This window comes from Hordeum vulgare, chromosome 7H (assembly GCF_904849725.1).
Source record: "Hordeum vulgare subsp. vulgare chromosome 7H, MorexV3_pseudomolecules_assembly, whole genome shotgun sequence".
NCBI classification, from domain to species: Eukaryota; Viridiplantae; Streptophyta; class Magnoliopsida; order Poales; family Poaceae; genus Hordeum; species Hordeum vulgare.
This window is the reverse complement of record NC_058524.1, coordinates 31,030,298-31,050,639: the sequence shown is the minus strand read 5'-3', so window position 1 is coordinate 31,050,639 and position 20,342 is coordinate 31,030,298. Positions and strand designations below refer to the sequence as shown.

At 44.6% G+C, this 20,342-nt stretch overlaps 1 protein-coding gene across 2 annotated transcripts; it reads left to right on the top strand.

Moving 5' to 3' along the window:
• Positions 1-5,039: 5,039 nt before the first annotated feature.
• On the top strand, positions 5,040-14,361 carry LOC123411056 (puromycin-sensitive aminopeptidase). Of its 2 annotated transcripts, none has more exons than XM_045103977.1 (34): positions 5,040-5,234; positions 5,312-5,448; positions 6,048-6,131; positions 6,432-6,479; positions 6,715-6,855; positions 7,178-7,253; positions 7,444-7,523; positions 8,066-8,179; positions 8,268-8,342; positions 8,540-8,647; positions 8,724-8,936; positions 9,051-9,112; positions 9,221-9,248; positions 9,322-9,408; positions 9,623-9,648; positions 9,891-9,954; positions 10,033-10,113; positions 10,229-10,276; positions 10,379-10,397; positions 10,543-10,547; positions 10,664-10,675; positions 10,755-10,811; positions 11,233-11,342; positions 11,408-11,488; positions 11,697-11,880; positions 12,259-12,407; positions 12,486-12,624; positions 12,700-12,846; positions 13,103-13,184; positions 13,274-13,449; positions 13,547-13,657; positions 13,730-13,846; positions 13,935-14,006; positions 14,127-14,361. In XM_045103977.1, exons 2-34 carry the CDS (start codon positions 5,359-5,361, stop codon positions 14,205-14,207), a joined length of 2,967 nt encoding a protein of 988 aa, XP_044959912.1. In that variant the 5' UTR covers positions 5,040-5,234; positions 5,312-5,358; the 3' UTR covers positions 14,208-14,361. The 2 variants fall into 2 exon arrangements, with proteins under 2 accessions (XP_044959912.1, XP_044959913.1); XM_045103978.1 differs by having other exon boundaries at positions 5,041-5,234; positions 7,447-7,523.
• The last annotated feature ends 5,981 nt before the right edge of the window (positions 14,362-20,342 follow it).

The window sequence follows — 20,342 nt, the reverse complement described above, 5'->3', positions numbered from 1 at the left end:
CACAATTTCGTCTTGAAATTTTAGTGAGAGATCACCTCATAATGCTACCGTCGTTCTAAGCAAAATAAGGTGCATAAAAGGATTAACATCACATGCAATTCATAAGTGACATGATATAGCCATCATCACGTGCTTCTTGATCTCCATCACCAAAGCACCGGCACGATCTTCTTGTCACCGGCGCCACACCATGATCTCCATCAACGTGTCGCCATCAGGGTTGTCGTGCTACTCATGCTATTACTACTAAAGCTACATCCTAGCAATATAGTAAACGCATCTGCAAGCACAAACATTAGTATAAAGGCAACCCTATGGCTCCTGCCGGTTGCCGTACCATCGACGTGCAAGTCGATATTATCTATTACAACATGATCATCTCATACATCCAATATATCTCATCACATCGTTGGCCATATCACATCACAAGCATACCCTGCAAAAACAAGTTAGACGTCCTCTAATTTTGTTGTTGCATGTTTTACGTGGTGACCATGGGTATCTAGTAGGATCACATCTTACTTACGCAAACACCACAACGGAGATATATCAGTTGCTATTTAACCTCATCCAAGGACCTCCTCGGTCAAATCCGATTCAACTAAAGTTGGAGAAACCGACACTTGCCAGTCATCTTTGAGCAACGGGGTTACTCGTAGCGATGAAACCAGTCTCTCGTAAGCGTACGAGTAATGTCGGTCCAAGCCGCTTCAATCCAACAATACCGCGGAATCAAGAAAAGACTAAGGAGGGCAGCAAAACGCACATCACCGCCCACAAAAACTTTTGTGTTCTACTCGAGAAGACATCTACGCATGAACCTAGCTCATGATGCCACTGTTGGGGAACGTCGCATGGGAAACAAAAAATTTCCTACGCGCACGAAGACCTATCATGGTGATGTCCATCTACGAGAGGGGATGAGTGATCTACGTACCCTTGTAGACCGTACAGCAGAAGCGTTAGTGAACGCGGTTGATGTAGTGGAACGTCCTCACGTCCCTCGATCCGCCCCGTGAACTATCCCGCGATCGGTCCCACGATCTAGTGCCGAACGGACAACACCTCCGTGTTCAGCACACATACAGCTCGACGATGATCTCGGCCTTCTTGATCCAGCAAGAGAGATAGAGAGGTAGAAGAGTTCTCCGGCAGCGTGACGGCGCTCCGGAGGTTGGTGATGACCTTGTCTCAGCAGGGCTCCATCCGAGCTCCGCAGAAACGCGATCTAGAGGAAAAACCGTGGAGGTATGTGGTCGGGCTGCCGTGGAAAAGTCGTCTCAAATCAGCCCTAAAACCTCCGTATATATAGGTGGGAGAGGGGGGACCTTGGAGCCCCAAGGGGGTCAGCCGAGCCAAAGGGGGGAAGGACTCCCCCCCCAAACAGAGTCCTACTTGGTTTGGTGGGTGGAGTCATTCTTTCCTTTCTCACCTCCTTTTTTTTCTTTTTCTCTTTGATTTTTATTCCAATGCGCATAGGGCCCTTTTGGCTGTCCCACCAGCCCACTAAGGGCTGGTGCGCCACCCTCAAGGCCTATGGGCTTCCCCGGGGTGGGTTGCCCCCCCGGTGAACTCCCAGAACCCATTCGTCATTCCCGGTACATTCCCGGTAACTCCGAAAACCTTCTAGTAATCAAATGAGGTAATCTTATATATCAATCTTCGTTTCCGGACCATCCCGAAAACCCTCGTGACGTCCATGATCTCATTCGGGACTCCGAACAACATTCGGTAACCAACCATATAACTCAAATATGCATAAAACAACGTCGAACCTTAAGTGTGCAGATCCTGCGGGTTCGAGAACTATGTAGACATGACCCGAGAGACTCCTCGGTCAATATCCAATAGGGGGACCTGGATGCCCATATTGGATCCTACATATTCTACGAAGATCTTATCGTTTGAACCTCAGTGCCAAGGATTCATATAATCCCGTATGTCATCCCCTTTGTCCTTCGGTATGTTACTTGCCCGAGATTCGATCGTCAGTATCCGCATACCTATTTCAATCTCATTTACCGGCAAGTCTCTTTACTCGTTCTGTAATACAAGATCCCGCAACTTACACTAAGTTACATTGCTTGCAAGGCTTGTGTGTGATGTTGTATTACCGAGTGGGCCCCGAGATACCTCTCCATCACACGGAGTGACAAATCCCAGTCTTGATCCATACTAACTCAACGAACACCTTCGGAGATACCTGTAGAGCATCTTTATAGTCACCCAGTTACGTTGCGACGTTTGATACACACAAAGTATTCCTTCGGTGTTAGTGAGTTATATGATCTCATGGTCATAGGAACAAATACTCGACACGCAGAAAACAGTAGCAACAAAATGACACGATCAACATGCTACGTATATTAGCTTGGGTCTAGTCCAACACGTGATTCTCCTAATGACGTGATCCAGTTATCAAGCAACAACACCTTGTTCATAATCAGAAGACACTAACTATCTTTGATCAACTGGCTAGCCAACTAGAGGCTTGCTAGGGACAGTGTTTTGTCTATGTATCCACACATGTAAATGAGTCTTCATTCAATACAATTATAGCATGGATAATAAACGATTATCTTGATACATGAATTATAATAATAACTATATTTATTATTGCCTCTAGGGCATAATTCCAACACCTTGCAGCGATCGCTCCCGCGTGCCGCCACTTGGCGCGTTTCTAGCCGTCGCCACGTGTCGCGTTCTTAGCGTTTCCGAGAGCCCTGCATGCGTTTTTGTCTTTTTTGAGTGATTTTTTTCCTTTTTTTATGTTAATCATATTTTTTTTACGAAAAAAGTGTTTTCTTTTTTTATGCGAAAAAACTCGTTTTTTTTGCGAGAGGCATGATTTTGCCTTCGCGAGAGGCACGGAAAGGGAAAAAACACGTTTTCATTTTTTTGCGAGAGGCGCGGTTTTGCTTTTACGAAAGGCATGATTTTACCTTCGCGAGAGGTACGCCCGTGCCTTTTGGAAAGGAAAAAAAATATGTTTTCTGTTTTTTTACAAGAGGCACAGTTTTGATTCCGCAAAAGGCACGGTTTTGCCTTCGCGAGAGGCACGTCCGTGCCTCCCCAAAAAGGGGAAATAACGCGTTTTCGGTTTTTTTTCTTACGAGAGGCACGCTCCCGAAAAGGGGAAAACGCGTTTTCTGCACTCTTTTTTTTTGTGCGAGAGGCATGGTTTTGCTTCGGAAAAGGAAAAAAATGTGTTTTTTCTTTTCTATCGCGTGAGGCACGGTTTTTTCGTCCGATTTTTTTCATGGAAAAAAAGTTCGTCAAAACCTATCAACATGGGATCTAGTTTTGAAGATCTCGACGCGAGAAAGCCAACAGTTAAAACGGTTCGAGATTTGGACACACGGTTTAGGAGATAAAACGTTTTGAAAATACGGATCTACGGAAAAAGTTTTTGCGAGGTTTTGGAATCCTCGCGCCGGATGTTCGGCGTGCGAGGTCGTCGGATGTCCTGGTAGGGGTCGGATGTCCGACCGCTAGAGTCTTCGCTGGACTTTGGTTCTGGTTGCGCGGCCACCAGATTTCTGGACTTGGGACGGATGTTCGGTCGCTGTAGGTGTTTGACGTCTCCACTTGCAGTGTTTCTTCGCCCGTCTATATGGTGGCTTAGCCTTCACTTCGAGCGTCTCCGAGGTCATCTTCTTAGTACCTAAGCATGCGTAGCATTCCCGTTTGAGGTAGTATCCATGTCTCGAGTGGTTCGAATGATATTTCAAATAGGATAGATGTCACCTTGTTCTCGATAGCTCTTACACGTGCTCTTGTCATTGGTCCTCTTGGTGCTTGGGGTGGTGATGGAGAGCCCATGGGAATGAACGTAGGATGCTCCGCATCAGAGGCCCTGCGAGTTGTATTTATAGAGGAAAAGAGGGGGAATTTCGTCTACCCTTAACAAGGTGGGGCTAAAATCCCTCATGGGTCGCTTCCCCTATAATACAGAGTCTAAACAACCTAGCATATTAAGTACTCCCTCCATTCTAAAATAAGTGTCTCAACTTTGTATTAGTTCTAGTATAAAAATGTACTAAGCTTGGGACACTTATTTTAAAACGGAGAGAGTAGTATTTTAAATTATATGAGTCTGATCAAAAAATAAGGTGACGTAACACCAATAATAAGCTATGGACAAAATACATGAAAGACCATCTTGTATATTTCTTCCACCTTCTTGTATGTAATCACGGTGGCTTTGTGGAAATCTCCACTACAACCTCCATTTTTGTTCCTTTTTGTGCGCCCCTTCATCTCATGCTTGATAATGGTCCAATGTTTATCCTTCTTGTCCATGTCAGTCCCTTTATTTGTAAGAAACACAAATATATCTAACTTCGGCAACATAATATTCTCGTAAACATTAGAACCATTACCAAGAAATGAAAAGTATCTGATTATTTAACTAACATGCGTCTCCAATAATTGGTCCAATTGGTATAGCAACAAATACCGTGGATGTAACCGTGGTAGCCATGTCATCATCAAACCAACTCAAATTTGGGCTGAAAATGGTGCAGCGGACAAGAAAACAGATGCACGTCTATTTCCGTCAGTGGTTGCGTCGCGTTTTGTGTCTGCAACCACGCAAAGGGATGCACCCGAATGACCTTATCCCTCGATTTCGTTCTCTCCCTCTCTCTTCGACTTATCCCACCGCCTGTATGCTCCTTTTACTTGCCCACTCCGGGCTCCGAGGAACAGAACCCACCACCCGATCAGGAGGTACGAGCCGTTTCTCCCCCATCGCGTCGGTTCCATCCATGCACATCTTCCGTCTATCTATCTCACAACCCGTGGTGTTTGATTCGAGTCGACGGTTTGCAAGTAGCTTAGCGTGAGCTTTGGCGTGCGGCCGTCGCCATCACCGTTCACGTTCTACCTCATTCGAGTCGTTCTCATCCCCAAAATTTATACTGTTTTTTAGGGACCACATTTTTGACCAATCCAATGATACTTATAGCTGCTCCACAAAAACCATGGGCCAGCCAGATCAGCCCCGAAGGGTCTCAACCGTGCCCCTCAAAGAAAACAGAGAAAAAGTGGGCCAGGAACCCCGAAAGAAAAACCTCGCTCGCTCGCTCGCTCTCGCGACCGAAACGCGACGGCGCGAGCTTATCTCCTTATCTCTCCGACGACCAGGAGCAGCGGATCCACTTCGGAGATCCAGCCCGACCCGGCGGCGCGGCGTTCCTCCTCCTCCTCCTCCTTCTCCTTCGACCAAGGTAAGCCCCCCCGCTCCCCGCTCCCCGCGCAGGGATCCGACCAAATGATCCCAATCTTATGCTAGGGTTTGCTATAGGGTTAAACGCCGAGCGCGAATCGAGTCCGGGTGTCGGGGATTTTGGAATGGCCCGCCGTCTCCTTAGCCCCGCCGCGGCGTGCCAGGGTCGCGGCCTGGTTAAGGCCGGGTTTCTCGCCGCGGTTTCCCCTCTCCATGTGACTCCACTCTCCCCTCACTCAACTGCTCGCTCCTTCTTCTCCTGCAAATTGTAGCCTGTCTCCGTTCTAGAGTTTACAGACACCTAGTGTTTCGATGTTGGAATCGCTCCCTTTGGTGCTGGCTTGATGGGATTCTTCATTTATTTGTGCATCTGACGTAGACTTATGCCACTTCCCCCGTCTCAAAATACGAAAATAATTGAAGTTTCAGGTTTCTCCCAAGCCAAACTTCACTACTATGTTTTTTTGATCCGCTGAGAAAAAAACTTCATCAAGGGGGGCCTAGTCTTCTCTATATAATAGTATATCAACATCTGCAACACAAAATTTGCTTCATTAGGTTCATTATGAAATATATTTTCATATTGTATGTATATTTGATATTCGAAGATCTTTGCATAGACTTGGTCATAGACTTGGTCAGACGTAGACAAGTTTGACTGAAGATAATCCTAGAACTTATTATTTTGGTTAAAAGGGAGTACTAGATTGGCAGGGCTCATATTTATGTGTGGCGGGGACGTTCTCTAGCATACTGCCATTGAGTGATCTACTGGGCCTCTCTTGACTATTTCCCACCTTTTTTTTCCTGCCAGTATCAAAGATTGCCTTTCTCCTCTTCAAAGAGGGGTTCCCCAGGGAACAAGGACTCTGGCTACCGCGCTAATTTAACAAAGGAGGTGAGTTCCCTCTTGTAATCTTGCGGCTGCATGATAATGATACACTCCCTCCGTTTCTAAATATAAGTCTTTTAAGAGATTTCACTAAGTGACTACATACAAAGCAAAATGAGTTAATTTATACTCTAAAGTATGTCTATATACATCCGTATATAGTTTCCTAATGAAATCTTTAAAAAGACTTATATTTAGGAAAGGAGGGAGTATAATTTATTGCACATCGTTTCCCCCTTCCAGTTTTGGCCTTGTTGCCCGCAGTTACTTTGCGTCGCTTATAGATTATGGTCTGCATTGTTGCAGGGTTCACACTGGACAGGAACAAGGTCCAATTCCTTGTTGTCATTACATGTTAGTTTTTTCTTCCATACATTATTACTATCCTTCGTTAAACGTTGCATATGTGTTTCCTGAATGTTGTGTTAATTGGGCTGGCAATGAAGTGTTGCATTGTGTAACTAAAAAAGGATTTTGCGAATTAAATAATCTGTGTTTTCTGGCAAGTGGGTTCGTCAGATTTCTTGCTTAATTTCATGTAGCATACAATGTATATTCCGTGTTCTTATTATTTAATTTTATATTTCAGAGTTCAAAGTCTGTCAGCAAGAGGACAGCTTGTTTGACTGCAACAGAGCCACCTCCTGCTGCAGCTGAAGAACCAGAGATGGACCTTCCGAAGGAGATATTCTTGAAAGACTACAAAAAACCCGACTACTTGTTTGACACGGTAACTCAGCTTTCTTTTTCAAGTTTATACAGCACTCAGTTTTCAGTATATGTGCTTCCATTCTTGGATATTTTCAACTGCTATGGCATATGGGTTGTTTCTGTACAAGTTCACAAATTTTACTAGAAAGAAATGCTGGTATGTAGAGTTTATCTGGGTTTGCGGTGCACTATAGCGATGCAATTGCAGTGCTTGTGTGCTGGCTGCGTGATAAAAATAAATTCAAGTCAAAGCTATACTTCCCCTGGAAAGCCATAGATTTTGCTATTTTTCTTTCTGTACAGTACTTCTAACTTCTTACTGTTACATAATTATTCTGCAGGTGGATTTAGAATTTCAACTTGGTGATGAAAAGACCATAGTCACTTCTAAAATAGCTGTATCTCCAGGCAATGAAGGTGAAGATTCATCCTAGGAGCTGTACTTTATTTAGAGAATCATATCGGTGTTGTATCTTTTGAAACATGCCATTAGTTTTCTAGTTAGATGCTTTAGGACTTTCTTGTGTATTTGTTTGTTCATCCATTATTTTTCTCAGTTTGAGACGTTCAAAATGAGGTTCTGGACTTCATCACAAACTCTTTGTAGCAGGCACCTCATCTCCACTCGCTCTTAACGGACGTGATCTAAAGCTGTTATCAATCAAAATCAATGGCACAGAGCTGAAGGTACTTCACGTGATCTACTTATGCCATGTAGCATGAAGTTGTGTGTGCATGGGCTCACATGATCCACATATGTTCATGATTTTGAGAAATAAGTTGGGAATAAGGTAAAATTATTCTAGAGTGGTTGAAACCTTTGTTCACGGTTAAATATTAGACCCAATTTACATGCAATATTCTTAAAGTTCTTTGGAACAGAAGTAGTTGGACAAAGCACAGACATGTACATGACAGACAGAGAAAGAAGCCCATCTTCTTGCTGTAGTAGATTTTATGAGTGGTCAAGAGAATAAGCAGTCCCATGTTGCATTCATACTGCATTCTTCAGGCTATATTTTCCACCTAGCTATTACATATACACCTGTAATTGCGACTCCACACTGAGTAGTATCAAATAACCACATCTTATTTTATGACAATATCTGTGTGCCTAGTTATTTGAAGCCCACTGCAGTTCATAAGTGTGTTCATTTATTAGTTCCTGCATCTTTTGGATGTAATGTAAGTATGCTAATTGCCTGACTTGTGTATACTCTGAATGTTAGAGTGACAAGTATACAGTTGATCCACGCCATCTGACAATTTTGACACCACCTGCTGGTGTATTCAACATGGAAATTGTTACGGAGATTTATCCTCAGCTCAACACATCTTTGGAGGTACAAACCACTGGGAGGAGCACAGACTTTACTAGTTCTTGGGATTAAAATCTCTTGTATTCTTTTCTGATTTGTTATAAGCTTACAGGGTCTGTACAGGTCGACTGGTAATTTTTGCACCCAATGTGAAGCAGAAGGATTCAGGAAAATCACCTACTTTCAGGTAGGTTTGCCATTTTGGAATTTATGCTCAATAGATAACCGTGATATTCTCTCTGTTGTAGGCCACCATGTATTGAACCTAACTGTGCATATGCATCAAACTAACCAATCTCGTTTTTCTGTCCATTGAAGATAATGTTTTACCTTTTCTTCTGGTGATGAGATGACTTACATTTGCAAATTTAAATGCTATCACAGGATCGCCCGGACGTCATGGCAAAATATACTTGTCGTATTGAAGGTGATAAAACTCTGTATCCAGTGTTGTTGTCTAACGGCAATCTTATCGAGCAGGGTGATCTTGAGGTACACTGCTTTCATGTGCAATTGCCAGAGCGAACACACTGACGTGCTCACCCACATGCTTTTATCTGAACTATAGGGTGGAAAGCACTACGCACTATGGGAGGACCCATTCAAGAAACCATGCTACTTGTTTGCGCTAGTTGCTGGTCAGTTGGAGTGCCGGGAGGACTCATTTGTTACATGTTCTGGCCGCAAAGTTACACTTCGAATTTGGACTCCTGCTCAAGATTTGCCAAAAACATCACATGCTATGTATTCTCTTAAAGAAGCTATGAAATGGGATGAGGAGGTTAGTCTACTTGACTGATTTGTCTTGTTATTTTGCTACAATTATTTATCAGAATAAGTGACATAATTATTATAATCAGATAATTAATCTAATTCCACCTGTGTGTTGTTCCAGGTTTTTGGTCTTGAATATGATCTCGATTTGTTCAACATTGTTGTTGTTCCTGATTTCAATATGTAAGTTTGTTTCACTATTTGCATCGGTACTCTTCCAAAAAATGGTGGCATTATGGTTTCTTAATGGCATTGCCTTGCCCTGATAAAATAATTTGCCATTATTCGCAGGGGAGCAATGGAAAACAAGAGCTTGAACGTAAGAATTTGCCTCTGCTTAGAAATTATTTGCACACCAATAATTTGATGATTTTCTGTTTATCAATGAACAGGTATTTCAATCTAGACTTGTGCTAGCATCACCAGAAGCTGCCACTGATGGTGATTATGCTGCAATTTTGGGTGTCATTGGACATGAGGTATATCACCTAGAAGTTTCAGTTTTTCTTTTCCAATGTACTCCGTCCTTCCCAAAATAAGTGTCTCAACTTTAGTAAAACTTTGCACTGAAGTTGTAGTAAAGTTAAGACACATTTTTTGGGACGGAGGGAGTATTTGTTATGTCCACATAATTTTGATATTTTTATTGAATTTAGTTGTACTTCTGATCTTGGCTGCTTATTGTTTCTGCAGTATTTCCACAACTGGACTGGGAATAGGTAGTTATCTCAACAACAACACTACTAGATGTATCTTTTATTGTTTTTACTTTCTCAGAAGGTGCAGGGTCTGGTTGGTCTGTTGCTGATCGCATGTTTACTAGGGTTTTCAGCTATTCCACTTTGAAACGTTTTAAACTTGCAAGGGAAAGCATATTGTAGCAACTATGTTTTTTCCTGACGCGGCCACATGCATGATTAGTTTAGAGTGGAAATAATCTCTTGTGCCTATCTAATTGCAGAGTGACTTGTCGTGATTGGTTCCAACTAACGTTGAAAGAAGGACTAACTGTCTTCAGGGATCAGGTACTCGTGCAGTAGACCATAATGTTATGTAATGTAAATTTGCTTTTGTTTTCTAAACTAAGTAAGGATGTTGTGCAGGAATTCTCATCAGATCTTGGCTGTCGCACAGTAAAGCGCATAGCTGATGTCTCTAAACTTAGATCCTATCAATTCCCTCAGGTTCTTTACATGTGCATTCTGTGTTACTGCATTTCTCATTAGTCTGATGTAGATGCTGCAATGAACTTCCAGCCACAAGTTTATTTTTTAATCATTACTTATCCCTTGATATCAGGATGCTGGGCCTATGGCACATCCTATTCGCCCCCTTTCATATATCAAGGTATTCATAATTAAGTCTCAGTTGTTTGATTTTAATTACCACTAAACGTACAAGTACCATAAATATCTGTGGTATAATTATTTTTTTGAATTTGATTTCCAGATGGACAACTTCTATACAGGTCAGTTGCTTTTATCTGTGAAATATTATGCACGTAATAGGGTGTACAACAATGTTAACTAATTACTTCCAAATCCCTGATGAAACCCTGAAAACTTTTTTGATGAACATTCTTTGGTGACCTTGAATGTGGATGACATGGTCAGTCACGGTATGCTTTTCCCCTGTTCTGTTTTGTATTAGCTAAGCTTTGCAATGGAAATGTTCTGACATTCTCTTTTGCTGCTTTTTACCTCGCCATCTGATGGTTATGGAATTTCCGCACAGGTTTATGAGAAGGTATTGGGTTTAGCTTGTCATCTCATGTGACTTAGGCAATAACTGCAGGATGTAACAAATGGATATGCTGTTCTTGTAGGGTGCTGAAGTCGTCAGGATGTACAAGACAATGTTTGGAGCTTCAGGGTTTCGGAAGGTAAAAGTCAAGTGTGCTAACTGTGTTTTGATCATGTCCTTTTACACAATTGTACTGTTTCTTAATTATGAAAAATCAATTGGCATTCAGTTATTTCCTACTCTTCTATTTTGGCCAGAAAGGTGGCACCTAATATACATGACATATCTGTGATGAGAATCTGCTACTCCCCCCGTTCCTAAATATAAGTCTTTTTAGAGGTTCTACTAGCGGACTACATGGATGTATATAGACATACTTTAGAGTGTAGATTCATTCATTTTGCTCCGTATGTAGTCGCCAGTGGAATCTCTAGAAAGACTTACATTTAGGAACGGAGGGAGTATATATTATGCATGTCATGGGGTGTCTCTTCTCTTCAGCTGTTGAATATTTGTTATATATTCGTGTGGCTTATTTACCAGATCGTCTTCTGTTGCAGGGCATGGATCTTTACTTCCAAAGGCATGATGGACAAGCCGTGACTTGTGAAGACTTTTACGCAGCCATGTGTGATGCAAATAATGCACAGTTGCCGAACTTTTTACAATGGTAATACATGTCAATCATTTTACCTGTTGCATGCACAATCTGATTTGAAAAGAACCATCCAATAGGTACTCTCAAGCAGGTACACCTACTGTTAAGGCAACTTCGTCATATGATGAAGGTTCCCAGACATTCTCTTTGAAATTAAGGTAAGCTTTCACATTCTCCATTTTTATCTACCTCTATCAAACTTGATAAAATAATCTACATTGAGATTATTCTTCCATTTTACTCTATTTCCATTTTCCTTCCGTCAATTCTAACAGAACACTAATTTTGTGTGCGCTGTTATTCAGCTCTTTGTAGCTTATTTTTGGGAGGATTGCTAAATTCATCTTCCTTTTTTTAATCTTTTAGTCAAGAAGTGCCACCTACCCCTGGCCAACCGATGAAAGAGCCAATGTTCATACCTGTTGCTGTTGGACTTGTTGATTCTACCGGAGAAGATATGCCCCTGACTTCCATCTACAGTGATGGGATGGTCCAAACACTCTCTAATGATGGTCATCCAGTCTTCACCACAGTTCTTCAGTTTAAGAAGGTACACGAATTATTAGTCTTCCTGCAAAAAGGTTCTCTTGAATGCCAATGGCAAGCCTTTTCTTTTTGAACATGCAAGGCTGTAAGTTGGTTTGTGCTTGTAACTACCATCTATAGTAGCATCCTGTGCAGTTCAGCTGCAGTATTCTCCATTCTTCATTCATAGTCTTGTATCTTCTGAATTAGTCTTTTGTTCATTCAAATGTCATTTTTGCTGGATCTTAACGGCTGTAGGAATTCAGTTTTGAAAAAAAATCAAGTAATTTATCTTTCATCGGCTTATCAGCCTTCTCTATATGTGCAATAGATATTCAATTGTTTATTCACATTCCTCTCTGATTTTTGGAGTTGCTGAATGAGGTATGTTTTGATCTTTCAGACGGAGGAAGAGTTTATATTTAATAATGTACCTGAGAGACCGGTTCCTTCCTTGTTGAGGGGATACAGTGCTCCCATCCGTCTTGATTCTGATCTGACTGAGAGTGACTTGTATTTCTTACTTGCCAATGATTCAGATGAATTTAACAGGTTTCTTCTTGTTTACTTGTTAAATATATCTACCTTTCAATGCAGAGTTGAATATAACAATTCTTGTATTCTATATAGATGGGAAGCAGGTCAAATATTGGCACGCAAATTGATGTTCAGTCTTGTGGCTGACTTCCAACAACAGAAAACATTGGTGCTAAATACAAAATTTGTTGATGGACTTAGAGCAATCCTGCGAAGCACAAGCTTGGATAAAGTAATTTTTGTTCTGCCCAGTTGTGATTTATGATTGCAAAAATCAGTTATAAAGGGCTAATCTGAGCTTCTACAGGAATTCATTGCAAAAGCAATAACTCTGCCTGGTCAAGGCGAGATTATGGACATGATGTCAATTGCAGATCCCGATGCAGTTCATGCTGTCCGGACCTTTATTAAGAAAGAACTTGCCTTTCAACTCAAAGACGATCTTCTTGCTGCTGTAAGTGACATCAGGCAACAACTAAAAGTTGTCTGAAATTTGTGGCAATGTGCTCTATTTTAGCACTGGTTTTTAGGCAATATTGAGTGAAGATCTAGACTATACTGTTTAGTAAATCACTATGAATGCGGGTGATTATTTGGGCATTTGATAACAAACTGGTGAAGTGGTTTTAATCTTGTTTCTGTTACTAGCCGGTAGGCTGTTGCAATTTTGTCCTCATTCCCTCATTTAAAGACTCATTTGTTCGTCATAGGTAACAAGTAACAGAAGTTCTGAAGCTTATGTATTTAACCATGATAGCGTGGCTCGCCGTGCGTTGAAAAATACATGTCTCGGTATGTTCTTACTTCCGTAAGTTCTGCTCCAACATGGGAATCATGTTTCAGGCAGTGTATCTTAATATATTCCTGGGTGATGTTTGCAGCTTATCTTGCATCCCTGAATGAGCCAGATGTCACTGAACTTGCATTAAATGAGTACAAGTCTGCTACTAACATGACCGAGCAGTTTGCTGCATTAGCAGCATTGTCTCAAAATCCAGGTCAAGTCCGTGAGGATGCCCTTTTGGACTTCTATAACAAATGGCAGCAAGATTATTTGGTAAGATAGTTACTGTATGTACATTATTAATTCTGGCAAAATTATTTTATTGTATTCTGTTACACGGGAGCTTATATACTTGCTTGTGTTCCAATAGGTTGTAAGCAAGTGGTTTGCTCTTCAAGCTACCTCGGACATTCCTGGAAATGTAGCCAATGTTCGGAAGTTACTGGCTCATCCTGCTTTTGACATGCGGAATCCGAACAAGGTACATGGTGTTAGCTGTACTATTTTGGCATTTAAATTGGTATAGAATTCTGAAGATTTGCTTGTGGCTTAGGTATACTCTTTAATTGGAGGATTTTGTGGGTCACCTGTGAGTTTTCACGCGAAAGATGGTTCTGGTTACAAGTTCTTGGGTGAAGTTGTTTTACAGCTCGACAAAATAAATCCTCAGGTTTTCTTCACTGTAATTCCTTGTTTCCTTTTTTTGTTTGTGTTTCAACTGGTTTTTGATTACATTTGTCACATTAAACAATGTATAGGTGGCATCCCGCATGGTGTCAGCATTCTCTCGATGGAGGAGATATGACGAGACGAGACAAGCTCTTGCTAAGGTCTGTCTAGAAGTCCTAACTCTCTCTGCATTTAAATCGCAATGGGTCGCTTATTGCATAACAGGTAGGAGTATGTTACAGGCGTGGTGTAAATACTCTAAACGCTCCTTTCTTCTACAGGCCCAGTTGGAGATGATTATCTCAGCCAATGGACTCTCTGAAAATGTCTATGAGATAGCCTCGAAAAGTCTGGCAGCTTAGTTTCCTGATGCAAAGAAACAAATTTGATTCTGCCAGTCGACCCTTTCACCATTACCAGCGCTCTGAAAGTGTACTTAACTGAATATATTCTGCTGTATTTAGCATGCGTGAAATAACAGGCTACTATAGTGGCAATACATTTGAATTCTGGCTTCGTTATTGTCTTCACGTTGTGTTGAATCATGTTTTCTGAAGGACGGTGCCTCGGGGTACTCAGGGCATTTTTGAGTACACGACCTACATGTTGACATCAGTAACAAACCGTATGGAGCCAAATGGATGGCTTTGACGTCATGCAAACCTATTTAAATTTTTTTAAATGTATTACTACCTCCGTCTGGAAATAACTGGTGTGGTTTTAGTTCAAAAGTGGAGTGAGAAATACCGAACCAACCAGCCAAATAGGGAAAAAATATATCTGCTTTCACTATTGTCGAGTTCTTTAAAACTAGATCTCATATCAGCATGTTATTTTTGAAACTCTTACTTTATGGTAGCAATATGCTTTTTCTACCTCAGATCGGTTTTCTACCATAAGAAAAGTCAATGATTTGTTATACATTATCTGACGGAGAAAAACATATTTCTAAAAAAATGTTTCTTCCATATCATTCAAGCACTAGTTTCTTCAAATCAACATAATCTGACAAAAAAAGTTGCTCATAAGTTGCTCCATTCGTAGAGAAAGTAGTGATTTAAACACTTATATTTCTTTAGGGAGGGAGTATCTTTTTCTAGAGAAAACTTTCTATCTATTCATCTTTAATCATGGCGGTACAACAGACACCGAAAATAATAAAAATTACCTCCAAATTCATAGACCACCAAACGATGAGTACAATCATTAAAGCGAGCCGAAGGTGCGCAATCGTCATCGCCTCTCACGTAGTAGAACAACAATCGCCGTAAATAAAGAGTATCGTAGATCAAAAGGATCCAACCTCAATACACACGAACGTAGGCGAACTATGACCAGATCGAAGCAAATCCGAAGGACAGATTCGTCGGAGACACACTTCCACACGTGATGTAGGCAAAACCCTAATCGGTGTAATTTGTCCTGATATTCACGAATTGGGGGTGAATTCGAGGAAGAACCTGAAGAACAAGGAGAAATCAATAAGGGAAAACACTCTATTGGACAAGATCCACGCCAAGTACAACAAGGAAAAAAGATACAAGGTAGTTCATTCAAATCTTCCCATGCATGAAGGGTCTTGAATCCCTAAGGATCTTCTCCAATGGAGGCCTTGAGCTCCAATGCAATCTTCCCTCTCTCAAGAGGAATCCCACAAAGGGGAGATACATGAGCTAAGCTCTACTTGTCGTGGTATTTCCGCGGCAGATGCGAGGGGGTAGCTTAGATTGTGGTTTGGGGTTGCTGGGCGCCGACAATGTCTGGGAACGGGTGATGGCGCGAGAAACATGACACCGATCTATCCACGTTCAACGCACTCCCGGGAGGTAAAACCCCTAGTCCTGCCGGTGTGACTATATGAGATCACAGTACAATGATGCTCCTTGAGCTGCTCGTGAGGAGGGAGACGGAGCTCTTGCTGTCGGCCTCGCTGCCTCGGTGGGTTGTAGTGTGGGTGGTCTAAAAGCTTGCTAGCTGCGCGGGTGTTCCTCTGTCCGTCCCTCTCTCTGGGGAGTCGGGTGCGACTTTATAGTGCAACCTAAGATGTACAGTAGTGGGTAAAAGTAGAATGCCGGGCCCGGTCGCCAGCCCCTCCGACTGGCTGCGGGGCCCGCGAATTGTCTGCTCTTGTCTCGCACGGGGCCCGCCGACCGTATGCCTCAGCGGGTAATACGCAGGCCATCAGCGAGTAGGTAGCCCCCTAGCTACAGGGCCGCCTTGCCCGGTCAGCCTCAGGTGTGACCGTTGGCCCTGTAGCCATGCCGCACCTCGCATCATGACGCCTCTGGCCACGCTGGACCTATCAACGCGCGTTGTAGCCATGCGCGCCCCTGCGTCCGGGGAGTGGTCTTGTCACCGTACGTTGGTACGGTGGGGCGGGCGCTGATCGGCCAGCTATCGCCGGCCGGTCTGAGGAGGCGAGCGGGCCCTACCGAACGTTGCCCACCGGCCAAGGAGGCCAACCGACCGGGTTAGATGTCGCCAGCCGACGCATCATATGGCGGCCAGATGGGCCGCCTGTGGCCAACCGACCAAGGGGGGGCAGCCGGCCCCAAATGCCTTGGAGAGGGATTCCTTCCGCCTTGGTATACCCATGGGTCATATCCTCATCAGTATCCCCCGGAACCGCTGGGGGCCGGAGGCCTTCGGATGAGGGGGGCCAGTGGTTTTCTCCCCTACGCCTAAGGTCGTCATCGAGGCGGGTGCGCCCGTCAGAACCAGTGAGTGAGATGCATGGCTGGTGGTCGACTGTTGCTGCAGTCGTCCACCACGGCGCCTCGGGCTCCGCGGCGACGCTTCGGGTTCGGAGCCGGCCGACGCGCGCCACATGTGAGCTGTTAGTGGGCGGTGGGCCCGCCACCACGCGCGTGATGGGACATCGCCGCATGCCTAGCCTGATGGGCGTCGGCCCGCGCGCGGGATCTTCTACAACCGTGGGCCGTCGGTTGAGGTTCCTCGCGTGATTAATGCGCGCGGGTATTGCGGGGACGTGAGGGAAGTGGGCGTAACTGGTCCCACACCCCACGTCTCCCACGGGCTTTAAAAGAGGGAGGAGGGAGAGGCCGGTGTCGCCATTTCCATCCCACTCCCATCTCTTTTGCCGTCGTTGCTTAGGAGCTCGTCGTCGTCGTCCTTCCTCCATGGGCCCGTAACGCCCACCGCCGCCGTTCCTCCCTCCTCGCGCTCGTGGCGCTTGCCTCTACTGCCCTCTTTCTTGACACCCACAACATCCTCTCGCGGTCGATTCGCTGGGGGGGGGGGCGCGTTTCCCGTTTCTTCCTTTCCGCACCATTACCGGCGAACGCCGAGATGGTCGGGCCACCCGTCAGTTCGTGGGAAGGATCCATCATGACTGATGATCAAATCGCGTACCTCCGGTGGACGATGAAGATCCCGTCCGCGGAGCGCGTCGAGGCGCGCGTGGGCGGTTTGGAGCGCGTGCCAGAGCCCCGTACCGGCGAGCGCGTCGTGTTCGCCACACACTTGCTCGTCGGTTTCAGGCTGCCGACGAGTCGTTTCTTCTGTCAGTTCCTTTAATTCTACGGGCTCCAGATGCACCATCTGGGTCCGAATTCGGTGCTATACCTTCATGCTTCGCCACCCTGTGCGAGGGGTACCTGGGCTTCTCGCCCTTTCGCGTTGTTCCACCTTTTTTTCCATTTCCATGCCCATAAGAACAACGAGGTGCCATACTCCTACAGTGGTGCGATGGTGTACGCATGACGGGGCGGGCTCTTCCCGAAGATGAAGTGGATTGAGTCCATCAAGAAATGGCACTGCAGCTCCTTTTACGTTCGCAACGTCGGCGAGGCGCGGGACTGGGTCAACCTCCCGTCGTTTGCCGACACGCCATCGACTGGGGCGAACTGGAGCCTCGAGGTGCACAATGAGGAGATGACGGCAATAAAGGGCCGACTGATAGAACCCAAGTATTCCAAGGGGTTGATGCGGACGGATCTAGTGGCGACCTTCATCTCCTGTCGAGTGCTGCCACTATAGGAGCGGCCGCACCGGATTTGCGACATGAGCCTCCGCAAGGATCCATGCCGGCTGTCGACCTTGGAGCTGCTGCCGAGCAAAATTGCCGCTAGGGTGAACGCCATCACCAACTTCAAGTTGGACGCCGAGGTCTGGTGGTTCGGCATGGAGCCATACTACCGCAACAGTCGTGCGCCGGTGGTGAGTTTTCGTCCGAGTAGGGTCGTTTTCTCCCTTATTCCTGTGATGATTGTCGCGCGACCGCGCCCTTCCTCAGCTCTTTCCTCGGCAGATCACGCCAGACGGTCCGAACCCGCAGGTCTTTGCGCCGGACCGCACAGACTCCGACTTCGAGGACTACGAGTCGAACAAAGGGGATCCCGCCGGACCCGAAGACCCGAACGCGCCGGAGGCGGAGGAGGAGGACAAGGAAGAGGCGTTGGCGTGCGGCGCATGGACGTCGGGCGGTCCCTGCCCCGACGTGACTATCTGGGGCTGGATGGATGATGACGACGACGAGAACGACGTGCGCATAGTGAAGGCGCCGCCTGCGGCAACGATGCTGCCCTGGCGCCACCAACGAGGGGGAGCGTGGAGCTCCTGGCTGGGGGCTAGCCGGCCCGCCACCAGACGGAGGACGAGGGGCGCCAGGAGAAGCGGTCGGTCGAGGGTCCGGTTGCGGGCCCAGCCGCCAAGAAGGCTTGGTCGGCCGTGTTGTCGTGGGGCGCCAACCCACCGACACGAATACGCTTAGGCGGGGTGGCCACCAAATTCCACGAGATAATTGCAGGGCACTACCACACTTGGGCACCATGTAACGAATTGGTACCAATAGTCATTTTTTTGCGTGTCAGTACCATCTCATAGCCTAATGGTTGACCGAGCCAGTCGCCTCCTTCCCCCCTTCTTCTCTCCTTGCACTCCGCCCCTCTCGTCGCCGAACCTCGTCGGCCGCCACCACCTCCGTCGCGCCATGGTTTATGAGGATGAGAGTAGCAACGACCTATCGAGCCTGGACATCAGCTCTTCCTCCGACGACATGATGTACTGGGTAATTTGTAGAGCTAGGGTTAGGTTTAGGGTTTCTGTTTCTTCACACTTGGGATTTATCTCTGTTTTTTGGTTCTTTTTTAGATCCCTGCTAGCATCGACGACGAAGACTACATGGGCATCGAGAATTCTGTCCTAGATGTTTGCTTGGAGCATGGGCTGCCGCCTGAGCATCGCGTAGCATTCGAAGGATTTGAGACACGCACGAGGTTTTTAGTGTGTGCTCAGCCGGTAAGATGCATGAAGTTGCTTCAGTTTTTTCTATTTGCTGGTTCCCTGCAATTATCTGAGCTTTGTTAGATACAACTTGGTTAGATTAGCTAATTGTTGATGTAACAATATAGAATGTGCCTTGCTAAATTCCTGTTTAGATCCATGTTTAGATCCTTGTTTAGTCAATATAGAAGACTACATAGTTAATTGTTTTTGGTTGGTTCTTTAGATCCCTGTTAGCTTAGTTAGATGCAGACTATCATTGTTCCTGATCCCACCACTGTCATTATTTATTACAAATGGGCAAGTGCTCTTAGATAGTTTAATACTAAAGATGGAGCTTAGCTCAAAGATTCGGGCTTAGTTGGAAGTGTTGATATTTTTTTACAAGTAGTGGAAGTAGTGGTCAGTACTTCTACAATTGCTGGTATTTTATTTATTGATTCTAAACATGGAGCTTAGCTCAAAGATTTTGGCTTAGTTGGAAGTGCTGGTATTTTTTACAAGTAGTGGAAGTAGTGGTCATTACTTCTGCAATTGCTGTTATTTTCTTACAAGTAGTGGAAGTAGTGGTCATTACTTTTGCAATTATTTTATTGGTGTTCTTTATGGAATAATATAATATGTGTTTTTGTATTGCAGCCACCTCAAAAATGTGGTTTTGTTGGGTGGGTAGACCAAGTGTGGCCTCCCACAATGAAAAATGCATTGTTGAAACTTTGAGAAATGTTGGAAGACAACAAGAGTGGTAGGAGCGATGATAATTTGGAGAATTCACTGAAAATTCACCACCTCACAAAGGAGAAAAGAAATCTTGATGCAAACTATGACAAGCTAGTAGAAGATGTGAATCAACTGCTCAATGCCCAGGAGGAGAGGGTCATGGATTTGAGCTATATGAAGGTGAATGTCCATGGTGCAGAGAGCTCTAGTTCTGTTGTGTCTGTCATGAAGTCTGAGATTGAGAAGAAAGAGGCAGAGATAATGGAAGTTAAAGGGAAGTATTCAGTGCTTATGAACCTGGCAGAAGCTCAAGGCAGGGTCATTAGGACCCAGAAGGCAAATCATTTGAAGGAGAAGGAGAAGCTAAGTGAAGAGAACTACAATTTAAAGGTTCAGGTTGATAAACTGTCAAAATCTGAGGAAAAACTTAATGATGACATTATGGTGCTCAACCTTCACATTGATGGTCTGAAGAAAAGAATTGAGAATCTGATTAAACGCAGGGATGAGCTGAAGCTCCAGATTGCTGATTA